Source organism: Periplaneta americana, chromosome 12, assembly GCF_040183065.1.
Source record: "Periplaneta americana isolate PAMFEO1 chromosome 12, P.americana_PAMFEO1_priV1, whole genome shotgun sequence".
In the NCBI taxonomy this organism is placed as follows: domain Eukaryota; kingdom Metazoa; phylum Arthropoda; class Insecta; order Blattodea; family Blattidae; genus Periplaneta; species Periplaneta americana.
This window is the reverse complement of record NC_091128.1, coordinates 80,765,134-80,785,951: the sequence shown is the minus strand read 5'-3', so window position 1 is coordinate 80,785,951 and position 20,818 is coordinate 80,765,134. Positions and strand designations below refer to the sequence as shown.

Genomic DNA, 20,818 nt, shown 5'->3' with positions numbered 1-20,818 from the left:
ACAGCCCTCCGTTACCGTCTTCGCTGCTGTTGCTCAGCAGTGCACTCACTGTATGTTGGCGTTCAGGGTTCAGGTCTCGTTTGCAGCATTCACACTAGCCATTGTGTATTTTCCTGGGGTGATGCTCTGCTTCCGGAATATGTCAAATTCAACTTCGTTGCCATAATTGAAGTGACAGATAACATCAGGGTTGCACGACCTACATACGTTTCTTTGGGGCAGCGTCTCCAAATCAAACCACTGAAAGACTCGTTTGCATTCTGCGTCTTGTCTTGCAAACACCTGCTCAGCATACTGGGGGTCTGTAAGCCTTTCGTAAATAGATTTAACCCACTTCTTGGTGCAACAGCTGCGCATGGAGTATGAAAGAATTAAATTTCGTCCATCAATAATGGGAAAACCTAAACACGTTGTATATGTTTTAAAAGTAGAAGAATCAGGCTATAATATGACACAAAAAAAAATTCTTTTTTTGAAGAAAAATTGTCATTCTAGGAATCGATGCATACCTTAACTCCGTGGCAGGAAGCAGCTATTGTAATTTCCTACATATTTATTTTCTGCATTTAATTATTGGGCAATTAATTGTTTAATTAATTCACTCATTTAGTGTTCTGCCTGAGGGCAGATCTTTCACTGCAATCCCAGCTTTCTCCAATCGTTCCTATTTTCTGCCTTCCTTTTTGTTTCCTCATAATATGATCCATATATCTTAATGTCGTCTACGATCTGATATCTTTTTCTACCCCGAACTCCCGTTCACCATTCCTTCCAGTGCATCCTTCTCTACATAATTTCTTCTCAGCCAGTGACCCAACCAATTCCTTTCCCTCTTCTTGATCAGTCTCTGTATCATTCTTTCTTCTTCCACTCTTTCCTACACAGCTTCATTTCTTACTCTGTCCACTTCACACATTCCATTCTTCTCCATAACACATTTCGAATGCTTCTATTCGCTTCTCTTCACTTCGTCGTAATGTCCATGTTTCTGCCCCATAAAATGCATATTCCATACAAAGCACTTTACTAGTCTTTTCCTTAGTTCTTTTTCCAGAGGTCCGCGGAAAATGCTCTTTTTTCTATTAAAAGCTTCCTTGGCCATTGCTATCCTCTTGACTTCCTGCCAGCAGCTCATGTTACTGCTTATAGTACACCCCAAGTATTTGAAGCTGTCCACTTGCTCTAATGCCTCATTTAGAATTCGCAAGTTTATCTCCTGTATTTTTCTTCCTGTGACCATGCTCTTCGTCTTATTTGCATTTATCTTCATCCCATACTGCTCACAGCTGTCATTTAGCTCCAGTAGCATATCCTTTAGTATCATCTCCTCTTCTGCCAACAACGTCATTTCATTAGAAAATCTTATGCATTTTATTCTTCTTCCTCCTACTATCACTCCTTCCATGTTCTGAAAACAGTTCTTTACTAAATCGTCCAAGTAGATGTTGAACAGGGTAGGTGATAAAGGACATCCTTGACGTACTCCTCTCCCAATTTCAATTCCTTCTGACATTTCTTCTCCTATCCTGACGTTGACTCTTTGTTTCATATAAAGATTAATGAACAGTTTTTTCTCTTTCCAATCCACACCAATTTTCTTTAGGATTCCCATCATTTTATTCCAATCCACTCTGTGAAAAGCCTTTTCCAGGTCCACAAATACTACATACACTTTTTTATTCTTGTCTAGGTACCTTTCGCCGATTGTACGTAGCAGTCAAATTGCATCTCTCGTACCTTTTCCCTTCCTGAAGCCAACTGCTCTTTTTCCAACTGTTCTTCCGTCTTAGAATATAAACATCCATTCAGCATTCGCAAGAGAATCTTCGCCAAGTGCGATATTAGACTGATACTTCTGAACTCCTTACTTTCTTGCCATTATTTCTCTTCGGTGTTGGAATCAACACTGTGTCTGTAAAATCTTCATGCCATCGCCATTCTCATATATTTCGTTGCATAATGATACAATTTATTTTTGTCTTCATCCAAGCATTTCACTAATTCAATGGGGATTCCATCAACACCTGTTGCTTTCCCATTCTTCATTTCTTTAAGCACTAGTTCAACTTCTTCGCTTGAAATTGAAAATCCTTCATCGTCTTTTGATATGGCTTCTTTGTCTTCTATAGCTAAGTCATATGGACTATTCCTTGTCTCGTATAACCCTTCTACATATTCCGTCCATCTGTTCAGTATTCCTTGTCTGTCTGTTATTTCATTTCTGCCTTTTTAAATGCCCGTCCTCGTTATTAAATATTTATAATGCCGTAAAAGACACCTTTCTGTATAAATTCTTTTACTTAGGAGTTATCTAAACTGTTTTTCCGTGAAAAAGTAGGCTTTTTATGAACACCATACAATAAAGTTACTATATCGCACACACTAGACGGTAATTATACACAGTATTTAAAGGGTGTAAATGATAATATGTTGTTATTGAAGTGTTGTATCAGTGAAGAATTATGTTGTGTCAGTGAAGTGTGTTGTATCAGTGTAGAAGTATGTCGTGTCAGCGAAGTGTGCTGTGTAAGTGAAACGTGTTCCTGTCACTGAAGCTTTATAGTTTATAATGGCAGTGCATAGTATTTGAACAGTGAAATGTTTTTGAAGTGTTAGTGAAATCAGGATAGAATCAGTGAAATGTGTCGTAGTTCCAGTGCAGTGAGTGAGTTGACAGCGAAATGAGTGTAATTTGAAAGGTACTTGTGCAGATATGAACATATCATACTCGTGGGTTTTAGTTCGATCTTAGTTTTAAGATACAAATTAGGTTTATTTCAAATGTTATTTTAAGTGATCGTTTCATTTAATTTAGTATATTCCCTGTTGTTATTATTATTATTATTATTATTATTATTATTATTATTATTAATTATTGTTAGTATTAATTATTAGTATTATTATTAATTGTATTTTAATTAATAAGTTTATTATTGTCATTATTGAGTGTAATTAGTTACCACTGCCACCGGGTATATACCCACTGCAGTGAGAATAAATACATACATACATACTATTATACAGAGTGATTCAGAAAAAAATTAAACACGACATAGTGGATGCTGTACTGAATATTTTTGGATGGGGAAATTGGGGTTTGCGAAGCCAGATAAATTCGATCAAGTCAGTTTAGATGTAAATATCTGGGTCGGGAGTAGACTAAAAGACCATCTGAGTGGGCCATACATATCTCCTATTTGCCCGTCTGAACGACCACATGTCATCATGCACTTGCGGTTCGTGCAAAGAGTTTTGCCTGAGTTGTTGGAGGACGTACCTGAGAGGATGTTGCTACAGCGCGATGGCGCACCGCCTCACATCAGTGTAATGTCCCCAACCATGTATTGTTGGACCAATCGGATCTGAGTCCCTTCAGCGCTGTTGTCGTTCTTGGAAAAGTTAACGCCTGTACTCACTCCATTCCACCCGCTTTCCTCCCACCACGTTAAACAGCAGGCCACGAGCCTTGCCGAATAAGGATGTTGCCAAACTTCCCTCATAAAAAGTGTCATAAATAACTGGTCCTCCATGCTACAATATTATTTCTCTCAATCAAAATACACCTTTTATTTCTACATTTTTTTAACCTAAATCCCATGTCTCGAATCACTTTCCGTAGTTTTTCTCTCCAACCTTGGAAATTATCACTTCTCTCGCAAGCTTCAGTAATTTCTTCAATGTTGAAATTTCTTTCTGAACGATATAAAATTCTTGTATCTTTCTTCTTAAAATACATCGGTTCATATCATCTACAATAATTAAAAGTTCTCTTGGTCCGTTCTTCTCTGGTGATTCTAGCTTTTCATCTCCTGCACAGACTCCCTCTCTCCTGATTTTCTTTATTAGGAGTTCTGACCTGTCTATATAAATTACATAAAATGTTGTATTATTAGTATTAGTTAAGTAAGTAATTTTAATACGTAATCAATTGAAATAAAATAAGCCTCAGCTGTGATATCAGTTGCTCTTTTTGTTGCCTGATTTATAGGAAACAGATATTGACCTGTTTGTTTCTCTTCATCGCAAAATGCTATTACGTACTTGCTTAATAATATTTCTTTCGCCACTCCGTGCTACAGTATTCATGTTGAGTTGACAACACTGGACTGCAAGTGCAAATATTGTACACTGTCCTGCAAGAAGGTTCAAAATTGTGAGTAGTGGGGACAGAAAGGGAGAGAGATAGAAAAGAGAGGGATGGGAATGCAGGGAGAGAAATGAATTACCGAGGCTGAGAAGGAATTAGAGTTCAGTTCGCATATCTTACGGGGGCACAGATCCGATGGTCCGACTATATATGACACAATTTCTGGTTGCTGGATTAGAAGGGGAGGCCGACATGAATCCACTCAATTATTTCTCACGGAGACATCTCAAACAATTTCTTTATAAGAACTGAGTAAACAAGGACATGGAATTAGTTTTCAGGATTGTACCCGCCTGTGATGTGATTAAAAACACGCCGGGGATATTTGAAAGAGTACGATAGAATCTCGTATAGAGATTTCATACTTGCATTCAAGTTGGTGACCATAACTTTAAGAAACTGCTGTGAGGTACAAACTAATACGTACTTATCTCAGGTTTGTAAATAATTTGAAAATAATTTAAAAGTGAAAATAATAATTGTAAATGTAAATAATATAGAAACAGTAACAAGAGCGATAGACATGTATATATTTCCGTAATCTGGCTTCGTAGAGCCATAATAATAATAATAATAATAATAATAATAATAATAATAATAATAATAATAATAATAATAATAATAATAATAATAATAATAATCATAATCATAATCATAATCATAATAATAATCATAATAATAATAATAATTATTATTATTATTATTATTTATTTATTTATTTATTTATTTAATCTGGCAGAGCTAAGGCCAGTAGGCGTTCTCTTCCGCCCAGCCAGACTCTAATTCTAATTAAATACATTTGCTTACATAGTTATTACATTAATATCTAGATCATAAAACAACATGAAAGTAAATAATGAAAACTGGATAACTAATGTTAGTGTAACAATAATAAAAATTGGTAAGAAATAGTTATAATAATAATAATAATAATAATAATAATAATAATAATAATAATAATAATAATAATAATAATAATAACAATAATAATAATAATGAGATAATTTAGATATTTATCTGTGATATATATAATCATTAAACATTGAGAAACCTGAAACAGCTATTATTGTTAACAAGAATTGTTAGAAAAATATCTCGTTAGGCTATTCTTAAATTGGTTTGATGTCTGACAGTCCCTGACATTACTCGGTAGGGAATTCCAAAGTCGAGGAACAGCCACAGTGAAAGAAGATGAATATGAGCATGTTCGGTGGGAGGGAATGGATAATATTGAGGAGTGTTGTGATCGCGTGTCTAGGTTATGATGGGTGGATAAATTTTGAAAACGAGACGCAAGATATACAGGAGTGGAGAAATGCAATATGTGAAAGAGAAGGGAAAGACAGTGGATTTTCCTATGATCTTCTAGACGGAGCCAGGACAACATTTCGATGGATGGTGTAGTACGTGCTTATCTCAAGTTTGTAAATAATTTGAAAATAATTTAAAAGTGAAAATAATAAGTATAAATGTAAATAATATAGGAACAGTAACAAGAGCGATAGACATGTACATATTTCCGTAATCTGGCTTCGTAGAGCCCAAAATACCTATCTCAAAATGTTGAGTAGAATATCCTCTATTTTCCGTCTAATTTTTCCACGCTTTTGTTGAATCGCCCTGTGTATTCAACATTAATATTAATAGAGTTCTATCCGGCTTATGGTGAGAAGATAAGTTTTTCTTTGTATGTATGTATGTATGTATGTATGTATGTATGTATGTATGTATGTATGTATGTCAACACTCCGAAGACTGATTGGAACCTTATAGTGACACGAATAAGTCATTACTCATGAGGCAACTAACCCAGAAGATAATGGGCTAGGGTGACCAGTTCTTTTTCCCGTCCATTACATACATCGCTGACTAGTAACATACTTCACTAATCAGACTTAAGATGTATGCAACAAATTGTTCTTGTACTGTAATATTCCGGTAAATGATGCTCAAGTGGATATGTTGTAAACTTCTAGTAGTGGTATTGGGGCTCAGAATGTAGAATATCTCATAATGAACTATGTCAGGAAACGCATAGTTTAACCTTTAGAGAAGCAATTAAGGCGAATAATGTTTTTCGCGTTATCATCCTGCGCAAGTACAACCTTCTGGCACGTGTGTTGGTTGGGTTGCTTACCGTTCAGGCGCTTATGGGTAGCAGGCTGGCATTCGTACAGAAACTAATAGGTGACGTGCCTTTCATCTTCTGACGCAAGAGATGTAATTTATTAATTTACCTCGTAATAAGCGCCGGTACTATCGAGCGACTGATTTAATGCACGTTCCATACCTTTCTAAAAGATTTAGACACGCTGGATTTCGTTTCTATTGATAGAATTGATACCTAGGCACATGGCCTGTTTCATTCAATTTATGAACGACTGTTGTCTTATGAAACGTTAGTTGCAACATTTTCGTCGCTTTCGAAGCTGTTGTCTTGGATATATCCTGCTTGTTTCCTGATTTTCTTAACTATTTCTGTAGACTCTTCTGATCTGTGCCCTATGTCATCGAATTTTCCTAAATATAGAACGCTACTCCTTTTTATTTAAATTGAACCCGATTTTTCTCGCTTTCTTCACCAAATTCTAAATTTTTTAAATCTGATGTTTGTAGAATGGCAGGATATTATTGTAGAAATGGAGCAAGATACCATATGTACGATTTGTTTGTAATATAGGCCTATGTTATTATAGGCTAACTGAATATTCCTTGTTGTAATATTACCAAGATCTTCTTGTGAAAATAATTCAAGGAAACTTTTGCATTTTTGAACTGTTCCATTTCGGGAGAAAAGATTAACACGCATTAAATACGTTTGTCCATCTAACAGAGTGCGTAACGGAAATTTTAACAAATAATTGTTTATGCATAATCTTTCGTGGTTATGCAGCCATTTGTGCAGCTTTGTAACAAATTGACAGGGGATTTAAGAGAACTGGGTAGTGATTCCTGTGCGATTAAGAAAGTTGAATACAAAAGTTTAGTGCAATATTTCTAGGCTTCTAGTGCTCAGAATGGAATAAATATTTCCAGGCTTATACAATCAATCATTCTCAATTCACTGGTATAAAAGACAACTAATTTGTTTCGTATCCAAGTTCAAAATATACGTCCTAACTATAAACTGTTTTCCCACTTTGCTAAGTGTACCTCATTCTTCAGGTGCACATTACTTGCTACAGTCTTCACTCATATACCTTGTTTTTTTTCTAAGTTGTCTAGTAATGTGTAGTGTAAATTCTAAAGCAAATTTAGTTAAATATTTCACCCCTAGTGAAACAGAAAAAATAATGAACTTCGTTTAACATTTTTTTACAGTTTCTCAATGCATATATATTTTTTTCTCATGTTATGTGTGTAATATTATTAAACCCATAGGTCTACTGTGTAGAACACTGGCTGCAGAAAACAGTCTAAAAATTTCATTTAAATTTATTCAACAGTTTCAGAGAAAAATGCACTTAAGTTTGAAAAATGTCAACAAATGGAAAACTACATTTAAAAAAAGAATAATGTATGAGTTGCATGCACCGCCAAATTTAAAGAGGTCATTTAAAAGGCTTATCTGCAGAAATAGCCCCCCCCACAATGTTTATATTGTTTAAAGAGAAAGTTTTGTACTTTATTTTATAACGCAACATAAAAAATTTGATTTTTGGCTCGCCCCTAATCACTACCTGCTTCCCTTAAGTAAATAGCGTGAAACGTTTGTACGAGAATTATTAAAGTAATAAATTGCATTACGCCATATATAGTTAGTTGATGTTCATGTGTATACATAACCCATATGCTCAACATTTCCATGATAATTGTATTGAATGTCAATAATTACAACAGAAGAAGGGGAAATGGGAGAATAAACAATTAAAATGCACATGATCGTCTGAAAGAACATAAGAGAATTTTGAAGAATGGAAAGACGAAAATTGACGTAATCAAATAGTTACCACACCACAAGGGATGTCACACGCACGACAGTACAGCAAGATGGCAGAATATCGAAGATGCTAAAAACTTAGGTACAGCGAATGTGGAGAAGAGGGGGTGTCGTAGTCCTTTCTAGACAATGGATGCGAACCCCTGCACTGGTCGAGTGACAATCGAGTAAGCAGACTCTGAATTATCCACCCAAAGCGACATATTATCTGAACGATTTAATTTGAAAAAAAAAAAAAACGAAATTTATGTTTGGGGAAGATATATGTCCTTGCCTGATTCTTTTATGACTCATCCCTTCACTTGTCTCAGCACCTTAAGTAATCTGTGGAAAACCACAGGCAGGATGAGTTTTCTCAATTTAGGAGACTAGACAATTGACTGTGACATGATTCTAATAAAAAAAAAGAGTCCGATCGACCCTGAGAACATAACGTGAGTAAGATTGGGTATTCTTACCAATGGCAAAAAGGAAATTGTGTCCCTGGCTTAATGATTGGTTGGGGATCGGGTATTTTTGCCATCCTTATTCTGAATGTAAGTCATTCAGTTTTTGATGATATCATTCATTGTGTGAAATGCCGGGTTAACCAGGAAAAAGTGTTCAGCCCCGACAATAAATTCCGGAGTTTGGAGATGTGTAGAGGCGAGTGTTAGTATTCTTGGTGTGTGTTTAATAACCGGGATTGTAGTTCACCATGAGACAGGATATCGAGATGATTCTGGCACAAGATAAGCTAGAGATTGGTTCTGATCCTGAGACTCGAACAGGTAATACTTCTTGCCGTTTCTCAGATTGGTCGCCAGAGAACCAGTCCATCTCCGTCAGGACAAATAGGATGAAGGAGGGTAAGAATTAAGGGCGGTGATTCTGGCTTAAGTTGAACTAGAATTTGGGCTTGTTCAGGAGGCTCTAAGAAGCAGTGAGTGCTTCTCGTTTCTCAAGACATTCCTGACGCTGTATTTCAGGTCATTGTAACAGATTTCAGCTCCGATGAAATGAATGCATGGAAAGAAACAGAAAGGAGGAAGTATTAAGTATCAGAGTTAAAAGTTACAGGATACTTATCGCGTTCTTGCAAGCGCTCTTGGAACTCATATTAACCTTTATGTGAGTTCCTAGTCTAAAGGGCACTTGTTTCACTTTATTTTCACTGTCCCTCTTAAGGGACTGAAGCCAGTTTTGCAAGAGGGAAAATATGAAATGGTTGGATAATTGAGCCAGCCGCGCAAAATTACACGCAACAGCATAGATAAAGCCTACCTTCGAATTCCAGAGCATCCCCCCACATAGTCGTCGAACCGAGGAAGAAAATCAGCATCGTAAAAGCCAAGTCTCCGAAGCTTGCCGGAATTTTCAGATTTCTGCTAATGCCAAGGTTCCATTGTCAGCTGAAGATTTGTGAATGACAGAATTTGGAAATCCATTTTTGGGCTCATCCCGACAATTATTGTTTCACGCCTTTCGAGACAATATAAATATAGAATATAGTGAGACGGATCGCTTGTAAAACCACGAGATGAAAGGTTCTTTTTACATTCATATTCCCATGGCATCAAGGGAACGTCATAGTAAATATTTAATTTTAAAAGTTACAATTTTTCTCGAACATAGATGTCTCATGTAAAAAGTCTATTGTGAAATTCCAGAGATTTAAAGGGTCTTTACAAGGCCAGCAGTGTCGAATATTACGGTTTATTAGTAAAAAGTGGTTCAATTATTTAGGATTCTTATTATCTTATGAAAAATAGAAAGATCTAGATAATAAATTATCAAAGTTCCAGCATATGTGCGGAACAATTCAAAGAACCTTGCGTAACACAACCAAGAAAGAGATAATGATGAGATTATATAAGGTTTTGGCAGTCCCACTTCTAACATATGGAAGTGAAAACTGGACATTAAATAGATCTAGAAAAAGGAAGATCGAAACGGCAGAAATGCGCTTCTTAAGAAGGATAGCAGGATACACTCTAAGGGGTCACATTCGCAATACCGATATTAGAAAACAATGACAAATGTATGAATTGGTAAATAAATTGATAGAAATTAAAATGATTGCAGCATATAGACCGAATGGAGACATCTCGACTATCAAAACAGGCGTTACAATATAGACCTAGAGGCAGACGTTCCGTTGGACACCCCATGACCAGGTGGAGGGATATGCTGAGAGTCGGCACAGGCTTATAGCCTAACCTTGAAGTAGAAGAAGAAGATTAGTAAAAAGTTGTTCCTTGTTACATATTATACCACTCCCTGAATACTGTGACGGCCCTGGATGCAAAACTTCACTTGTGATTATAATTTGAGACTTCTTTGGTGTTGAGCGTAGTGTGAGAATTTTGGTTCTTGAAATAAAGGAGTTAAATATCGGTTCAATCCCCAGGTATTGCAGGAAAACTAGAATTTACCTGTTAGATCTGGAACAGGAAAAAAATATTTTGTTAACGAGCGTAACAAATTCTTACTTTCTTGTTCAGTGTTCGAACCGATATGTAGGGCTGAAATATGGGATGTTTCTGCTGCAGTACTAAATACCAAACATCTCGCACTGCAACGTTTGATGACAATTTTCTTCTTTTGTTATAAGTGACTGCAAGAAATCTACTTGTAACCCTCTGGTGAACGACACGGAGCTGCTGCGGAAGTTTTGGGAAGAGAGCGCACGTTTGGTTGGTCTCTGCGACTGGGATCCCTTCACAGCGGAGGACACTGGCTTCCTGCCTCGGGAAATCCTCGTGGGTAAAAAGTAGGACAACATTATGGTCATGAATGATCTGTCTTGTCCACTCACTTGTCGTCCGCTACTTATTTTCTTACTCTCCTTTTCTTTCCTTCCTCCAGAGTTAAGGCACTATTTTCCCGTTACGAAACATCAACTCATTCGTTAGCTAATCGTTCAACCTTTTGTGAGGTTTTCTACGAGTATTGCTCTCTATTCAAAATTATATCCTTCTCTTCGAATTACTCTCTTCTTCTCTACATTTGCCTTCTTTCTTGTGTATCATTCTTTTTATGCTTTTATCGCCTTCCTCGTTTCTTCATTTCTTCCTTTCCTTTTTCCCTTTGTACGCAGTATCCAAAAAGTAAGTATCGGTTTTGTTGAAAGACTGATTGTACTTGTAATGTTTGTGGTGGAGTATGTCCGTTATATACTACTTTGTATATGAGCACCATTCACATTGCGACATACCTCCCGTCTGCCGATAGTGGCGCGAAAACCGCTCTGGAGCATTATCGGTGGTATAGTGACACCAACTTATGTAATGCGGTTTCAGAGCTCCACAATTATGGTAATGGCTTGGGTAAGAACACGTCCTTTGATAAATCCCCACACAACGAAGTCACACGCTGTGAAAAGTTCTCCTCATGTAGGTGGAACAGAACCTGCAGGTGGTAGGCTTCTTCTTCAGCGTAAAACACAACTACTTATTCATCGTAGAAGGCGGAATGTTCACTTTCGTTACAAACGCAGCAACGATTTTGGACTAACAACGTATTAATTTCAATGCTGTCGTCGAAGTTTGATGGACGTTCATGTACGTGCTCCGTTGCGACCGTCGCAGTGCAGTTAAACCTTTTCAGCAACATGTGAATTACTTTGTCCGTGGGTCCAGATTTATGGAATCGGCGATGAAATTTCGTCTGTAAGTCACCATATTATGACATCCCCAAACCTCTAAACCACAATAATCATTACCTCTAGTATGCTGAAATTATGCAGATTCAGTTACTTGCAACGACGGAACATATATTTATGTTGTTGTTACAAACCTACATGCAAGGACTTCAGCAACGACCATAAATTATACATACACAATATACTCGTACCTGCAATGGAATACCAAATATATCTTACATCTGAACGCTCTATTTCTACAAAACATATAATTAATTTTTGGATACCCTGAATATATCTTTTCTCTACTTCAGCTTCTCTCTTTTTTATTTTTATACCCCTATTTCAAATGTTGAGTAAAAAAAGTTATCAATGGTGATGCCAAAAGTTCTTTCACTGTTTTCAATGCTTCCCTTTATTCCACTTCCCTATAGATTCGTATTGTAGTTATAAACTACTTCAATAAACGCTGTATAATGGTACAACAGTAATAAGAGTTCTTTCTAATATACGGGTTTTTACGTGGTGTTCCGACGCTGCTAGATCAGTCTGACGGGCAACGATGCATCCTGCATCCAGAATGGCGATAAAATTCGCGGTACGTTGAGTTGATCTGTAAATAATAATTTAAATTCTGTTACGGTAATGTTTCACTCACAATAACTCAATCTTACTTAAAACATCCACGGCTAAACAAGTGGGCACACGAGTGAGATTTGTCAATGATGTGTTTCATCGTTTAGGCGGTAATCCCTGTTTTCTCAAAGACTTCATACTACAATAAAGCAACCATTCTTGTGTCAGAAAAGATGAATTGTAGTAATATCTGCATTTGGGTTGTAAAAACAACATAATCTAATTGAAACTCATGTGGGACAGTTCTAAACTCAACATTTCGTGTAGTTCTCAGAAAATGAAATCATTGGACCTTCATCTTCTTCGAGGTAACTGTTACTGACACGACATGTTGAAACATTGGTCGAGTTCTTTCCTCAAATACTAAACCCACAGCATCAGTAATTATCGACAAGATCGTTCCTCTCCCAATTGAGACATAGAAGTTATCCAGTTTCTGCACTATATTATTTCCTTGGTAGAGGAGGACTAATTGAGTGGTCCCAAAAATTTCCCGTTTTTACCACCTTAGGTTTTATCTTTGTGGTTATGTGAAGGCTTGAGCATCTACAGCACGTCATTGCAGTCATCGTCAGCTAGAAGGGAGATGTGTTGCAAGGCACAGGACAAATGCCTATCGCTCTGATGTTGTCTCAACAATTGCTGGGGGCCACATGAAGGTTTGGTGATACCTTTAAATGATAAAGGACATGATGAATGGTAAAGTGATAAGCAAATGAAGAATAACTTCTAGTTAATGAGTTTTTCTTTTAGACAAATCTGTTAATTCATTGTACCTTGAACTTTTCACATTCATAATCGAAATTACATGTATTAAAGGGCAAAATGTATATAAATAGTGTAATGATGAAGTGGAATGAAATACAAAATATTTTGAATTTTGTGACAATTATAGGCCTATTATTAAATAAACCAATAGTTATAAGAACATTATATGTATGAAAATCGTTACATGACTGGATGAATGGAAAGAAAAACATCTCCGAAATAACGAGCAGGAGTCAGAATATCTGAAAGGCTTTTTTTTCACAAGACCAACCGAGCACTAACAAGCTTATCGTACTCTCTCCAGCACAAACTGTGAGAGAGAAGTCACTTCAAAGATGATGTTGCAGCAGAAGGGAAGGGGATGTAAAAAGAAAGAGATAGTAAAAATGTTGGGAGACCCCAATGCATGTTAGTAAGTCTAAAATGTATTTTCTCTCTATCTGCGTAATTTGGGGATTGAGGTTCAGCTTGTCAATTCATATAAAATTTATTGGTTAAGTAAAATTTTCTTCCACAACAAATTATGAAAGGGAATACATGATCAAGGTTGTCTGTTAATCAGCGGCTATGAAGTTTACTTTCTACTAAGTATGCTCGTGTACAAATCCTATAAAGTCCGAGATGAATTTCTGGTGCAAATACATGTAAATAAAATAGAAAGGAAATACCAGCAATTACGAAATAACAAGAATTAATTATAGTAAATGGCGAGGTATAAGTACATGAATAACAAAAAAGAACACATAAGAAAATACCAGAGTTAACAAAAAAAAAAAAAAAAAGAGCATTATTTGCAATCTATGGCAATACCATACGCGGTATCTCTGTCCCAATTTCAGTAATCCATAGCGCATAGCCTGGCGCATGGACTATGATGAAACATGTGACAGGTGTAAGAATAGTCTTCCGATTTTGTTAATCTTTTCATTGTTCTTTCCCTACTTGACAGAAACAATAATCAATGGTATGCCTTGTCACATCGTAAACCACACTGTCCGTTTTATTTCATGGAGGCCACAGTCACCGGCATATCCAATCTCGACATGCTCCAGTCGTGGTTAATGCCACAATTGAACGACGATTCTAATGCTTACCAAGATGGAACATCTCACTATCACTGTGAAGTTCGTGAATCTCAATCGCGAGCTTCCAGAACATTGTATAGGACTAGTGCTTTCTGAAATGGCCTCCACGTTCTCCAGATTTAATCCTATGCAATTTTCTCTTATGGTGTTACATAAAGGACAAGCTCTGTGCCGTCTCGACGAAGAGACCTTCAGAAACTCCGAAAGAAGATTGAAGTACCTGCAGCCACAGTAACACCTGATATGTTTTGCAGAGACTGGCAGGAGTTGGAATATCGCGTAAAACGCGGCGTTCTCATCGGATCATTCAAATGAAACAAAATCTGGATATCTTATGCGTCATATGAGCCATGAAACATTCCCAACGTGATATGTATTGGAATAATATACTTTTAAATTGGGACCTACTTTAAGGACAGGATGTATAAAAGTGAAAATAAAAACAATTTCACAATTTGAATATGTCGTTTTCGGTACTGTACTCATAATTATTGCTATGCTTGCTAATGTATCGGAAGTTCGCGGATTCAACCCGGTCAAAGACGATGAATTTTAACTACTAAAATCCTTAATATAGCTTCTTTCAGAAGGGAAGTGAAGACTGGGTTCCAATGTTCTACAGATAAAGCACGTTAAAGAACTCTTTCCATCATACAGGACTCAATGCACAGTTTGACGGTAATTTTTCACTCACATAAAAGTAAGAAAGGAATATGAGAATCTGAGTATAAATTACTAGCCTGTTTTAGTAGTTATGTATTATATCACATTGTCCACATCTGTGGAGTAACGGTCAGCGCGTGTGACCGCGAAACCAGGTGGCCCGGGTTCAAATCCCGGTCGGGGCAAGTTACCTGGTTAAGGTTTTTTCCGGTGTTTTCGCGCAACCCAATACGAGCAAATGCTGGGTAACTTTTGGTGCTGGACCCCGCACTCATTTCACCGACATTATCACCTTCATTTCATTCAGACGCTAAATAACCTGAATGTTGATGGAGCGTTGTAAAATAACCCAATAAAAAATATACATCACATTCCCTTCAGGTATGAGGTCCTTGTTTTGAGGGGGACGTCAGTGTCTTTCTATACAGACCATGAATTTTCTAGAACCCACTACCACTGTTATTTACTAATCTTCGAACTTATAATGCGTTTCACGGATAGAAAGGGGTTGTAGTCTTAGAGGCGTCTTGACCACATTCCTGGAAAAAAAATACCTCGCATTACTGCTTTAGATGCAGATATACTTAGGGCTGAAAAAAGTTACTGATGTCTCTGTTTTAGGTCCTGTAGTGTACAGATGCTTAATTATGACCAGTTTATTATTTCAAGCAGTTTGGTATGTACTAGCACCATCCATTACAGGCGCTATGTTCGATTAAAGGTTGTTAATTATGGCGAAGTTCGATATTCGCTGATCCTCGCTCTGCAGGAGGCAGGATGAACGTGCTGACGTTCTACTCACTAAGCCACACCGAATTCCCATTCTGATGCCGGATTGAATCCTCTCAGTTTAAGTTCCACCTTTTAGGTTCCCTCTAGTGGTCAACCCTCATGCACTGCGTCACAGATGTCTGACCGTGGTACAATGTCCAGCACATTAATGTGCAGAGATTCACTCATTACGAGTGACTAAGTGGCCGGTATCCGACGAAATAAGCGCCATCTTAAATCACTAAGCGATTATTTTCGCATATCATATTATTAGTATTTTCAGAAAGAATATGACAACTCAAGGCGTGATAAACATTTGATATCCTCAGTAAAGTGTATGAAAATATTTTTAAAGCAACTGGAATTAATTAAAGTTCTTTGAGTAGAATTATTAAGGAGAAACAAACAGCTGAATTGAAAAACGGCCACGGAATTATTCTGAAACTAATATAGATAATTTCGACAGCGGTGAATTGAGGAGGACTGTGTGCTATCCTTTTTTCACTCGTTAATGTAAGAAATTCAATATTCATATCAAATAAAATGATACCTACAAGAGTGTTCTACCAAGACTATGTTTCTTTTGAAAAGTTCGGTAAACTTCTCACCCTCGTGCCAAACTGACCTGTTAGTGGTTTAAAAATACGGCGAAGCAACAGATACAGGTATTATTGAACTTTTTTCAACATATTCTCCACCGTAAATGAGACATTTTTCATACCGTGGTATCAGCTTTTGTATCTGTGTGTCGTATACGTCTGCCGCCTGGGATCGGAACCAGTGTGTGACAACCGTCTGCACACCTCTGTTGATCCCACAGTATGAGAAATGTTTCAGTTCGAGTGGGGAATATGTTGGAATGCAATTGCTGAATCTGTTCCAATAAATCTTTCATGAAATTGTTTTCTTTTTGTAAACGGCTCCAGGAAAACTTACTTTCTGTGGGGTCCTCGTAATTGCGCTAGATTGGCCAAAATTTGTATAAACACTTGTTATTAACATGGTGGAAAAAACACAAATGTCTTTTTTATCTGCCTCATGAGAATGTTTGCTTGTGAGCCAGCAAAATTTCTTAACCAGAGATGGCAAATAAAAAGGGAATTGCTGAAAATGTTTTTTTTTCTAGAATGAAGAGGGGGGACAGTTGGAGAATACCGAGAGAACCTTCTTCGGTAAGGGCGCAGACCATATTAAGCTCGTAGGCACGGATGATTCATTGTGCACCCCATTGGTTAGAAATCAACTCAAAATACTGCAGTGGGTGACCGGCTTCACGATGCTGCTGCATTTCATGAGAAAAATTGTGACAACCTTCGCTTCCTCAAGACAAAACAACTTCGTTATCACCGGGGTTTGAATTCAGTTCCGCTGGCTCATAGGCCAGCGCTCTGGCAACTGGACATAGAGGATGTGTTGCCAATTTGTGTGTCAGTTGAACCATACGATGATCTCTAGAGATTTTCATGTAAAAATCTGAAAAGTTCAGACGCGTTGTGAGCGTTAAAACAGAAAGCCGTACTTCAATAAATTTTTAGAATAATAAAATCAGTAGGATAAGGCTAATAAGCACAACAATATTAATAAAAATGTTCTCGACATTGTTCATACTTACCTAAACACTGCTGAATTACTTTATTATAAAACTATTTGAGATCAGGACATCAAGCCATTCTCCAACTACATGGAAAGCTAAAACAGCTGTTACAATGCACGTTAATTAATTTATTTATTTTTCAGACAGCCGACACAGCACCACTTCGTAGCTGCAAGGAAAATGTGTATTGTTACTGTACTGTTAACATCGATTCGGTATTGAATTACATTGCCTCTAGATTACCAGTTGGTTTTGTAGAGCATACAAAATCTACATACAGAGTTTTCACTTTTAAGTACATGGCTAATAAGTCGGAAATTCTATAAAATTTCGACATAGGGGGTTTTGACGTTTAAATAGATGGTTCATAAGTCGTAAATTCTATATAATTTCGACATACAGGATTTTCACGTTTAAATAGATGGCTCGTAAGTCGGAAATTCTATATAATTTCGACATGCAGGATTTTCACGTTTAAATAGATGGCTCGTAAGTCGGAAATTCTATATAATTTCGACATACAGGATTTTCACGTTTAAATGGGTGGCTCGTAAGTCGGAAATTCTATATAATTTCGACATACAGGATTTTCACGTTTAAATAGATGGCTCGTAAGTCGGAAATTCTATATAATTTCGACATGCAGGGTTTTCACGTTTAAATGGCTCGTAAGTCGGAAATTCTATATAATTTCGACATACAGGGTTTTCACGTTGAAATAAATGGCTCGTAAGTCGGAAATTCTATAAAATTTCGGCATACAGGATTTTCACGTTTAAATAGATTTGTCGTAAGTCGGATTTTCTATAAAATTTCGACATACAGGGTTTTCACGATTAAATAGATGGCTCATAAGTCGAAAATTCTATAAAATTTCGACATACAGTGTTTTCACATTTAAATAGATGGCTCGTAAGATGGAAATTCCATAAAATTTCGACATACAGGGTTTTCACATTTAAATAGATGGCTCGTAAGTTGGAAATTCTATAAAATTTCGGCATACAGGATTTTCACGTTTAAATAGATTTGTCGTAAGTCGGAAATTCTATAAAATTTCGACATACAGGGTTTTCACGTTTAAATAGATGGTTCATAAGTCGGAAATTCTATATAATTTCGACATACAGGATTTTTACGTTTAAATATATGGCTCGTAAGTCGGAAATTCTATAAAATTTCGACATACATGGTTTTCACATTTAAATAGATGGCTCGTAAGTTGGAAATTCTATATAATTTCGACATACGGGGTGTTCACGTTTAAATAGATGGCTGGTAAGTCGGAAATTCTATAAAATTTCGACATACAGGGTTTTCACGTTTAAATAAATGGCTCGTAAGTCGGATATTCTATAATGAACAGAGATACGAGCTTTTCATTATAAAAGTAAAGAATAAATAGATAGTGCATACATGATTTTCAATTTTTGTCTTTTTACTTGAAAAAAATGAAAATATTGCTATTTTAGACCATAAGAGAACGAGTTTTCCTATAAAATTGAATGAAAATCATATTTCGAAAAAAAATCGACTTACGAAGTTTTCACTCCTAGATGGCGATATGCTGTCTAGTTAAAATTTATTTCCGGATTTGTAATTCTCATTTTGTACTATTGTATAATTTAGTTCATTTATGCGTTGCTTACTGTAATATACAGTGCGAGTAATTTCAAGGCCATAAGGCTGTATCAGTTTATATTATTAGTACCAACGCATTTTTTTACTCAGCTTGTGCTTGTATAACTATATTAATCTTTGGATATTCTTTAAATACGTGTATTCGTCTGCAACTAACTTCCTAATTATTCGTTAAATTTGTTTTATTGGTATATTTTACAACGATCTATCTACTGCGATGGTTATCTAGCATTTGAGTGGAATGAAGGTGATAATGTCAGCGAAATGAGTCAGGGTACAATTAATTCGAAAGTTACCCAGCAATTGAACTTAATGGGTAAATGGAAAACCCAGGAAAACCTTAACAAAGCAATTTAGCCCAACCAGGATTTGAACTCGTGCCCGAAGCTTCGCGGTCCTACATGCGGAACTCTACTCCACGCGATGGGCGTTAAATTTGTTATATAAACGATATTTTTAACTTTCTTGTGATAATTGAAACTATTGTGACATTATACCTTAGTTAATGAATAGTGAGATCCTGCGCTTGTTCCCAGTTTCTTATTGTTACTGTCATGGTGGGAGTAAATTTATGATCGGTATTATTTTGTCAAAAAGAATATGCTTTTTGAAATTAAGTTGTGTGTTGATTATGTGTTGTGTATGCGTTCTTATGTGTGTATATATTTCGTATTGTTCTGGTATGTTTAGTTTTTGTCTTTTCGGATCAATGTGCAGGATTTTCATGTCTGTTTCCATGTCGCTGCATTTGTGGTTGGTATTTCTGCGTAGATGGAATTATTGTGTGTTTTGGCTATGCCTTGATCCGTTCCTTGTATCGTGTTTGAAAAAATCTCCCTGTTTGACCGATATAAAAGTATTGACTGCCATTATTGTACGAGTATAAGCTTATTTTGTTCCTGGTTGAGTGGAAGAAGAGGCCTGATGGCATTAACTGCGCCAGAATAAATAAATAAATGTGTTTGAACTAATCTGAATTTAAATGAAAAGTAATAGATATTCAGAAATTGGTTTCAAACGCTTGGTGAAATTCTTGTGTGAACAATTTCTTCTAATTGATTTGTATAATTCCATTGCAAACTGTAAATTGTGAGCGAGAATTCAGTTGCATGACTCTTGTAAAAACTGAATTTAGAAACCGCCTCTTATTAAAAAGAGTTAGCACTCTGCTAACAATAAATCTTGAAGGGCCTACTAGTAAAAAATTTCAATGATTAGAGTGCCCATAAAATAACTTATTTTGATGTGATGTAAATTCAGCAGTAATTGATTCTAAACACACCTACGGCTAATGATTTACTTGCATAAGTATATCTGGAGTGTGATAAGATGGATTGAAAGTAATAAAACTCTAAGAAACAAATTACACAACATTTTGTTTCTTCGTACTTTATTTATTTTATCTTTCTGCACAATTATTTATAATATTGCACAAGCATTTCGCAATTTGCACAAATATGATTTTTTTGTGCATTTGTGCGACAATTATTTATTTTCTAGCTTAAACCTTGACATATAGGCTGTAATAAAGTAATAATGGTAACAAAGTAACACTGAACAACAGTGAAAAATTTTGTTGCATGAAATAAGGTTCTTCTAATTCAGATTTTAACGCTGAATTTAATGATACAATCCATTTCTCTCTGGTACCCTCAGTTTTTTTTAAGTCTGGTTTTGTTTTTTGAGTAGGCTATAAATGCTAATATTTATTTGATACTAAATGATATAATAATGAAAAGCTAATAGTGATAATTTAATTAATTAATTTATTAATTTACTGCTTTAGTGGACAAGAACCCTGGTATGATGATATTTTTGCCCCACATAACTTTATTTCCTTTCACAACCTCTTAAAATTTAGTAAAGATACCGATAACACTTTCAAGAGTCTAGTTTGTTACTTTTTCCAACCCCTCACATTTCTGTTATGATACAAAACTCCCTCCTAAGT

General features: G+C 36.2%; 1 protein-coding gene across 2 annotated transcripts in view; it reads left to right on the top strand.

Annotated features, from left to right (window-relative positions):
• LOC138710606 (retinol dehydrogenase 13-like) overlaps positions 1–20,230 on the top strand; it is a 160,296-nt gene extending 140,066 nt beyond the window's left edge. Inside the window, exon 7 of one of the 2 annotated variants that reach the window (XM_069841611.1) lies at positions 16,759–20,230. In XM_069841611.1, coding sequence (XP_069697712.1) covers positions 16,759–16,834 — 76 coding nt within the window. In that variant the 3' untranslated portion in view covers positions 16,835–20,230. Of the gene's footprint in view, positions 1–10,680; positions 13,235–16,758 lie in introns of those variants that run through there. The other variant, XM_069841610.1, reaches the window with a different exon arrangement.
• The last annotated feature ends 588 nt before the right edge of the window (positions 20,231–20,818 follow it).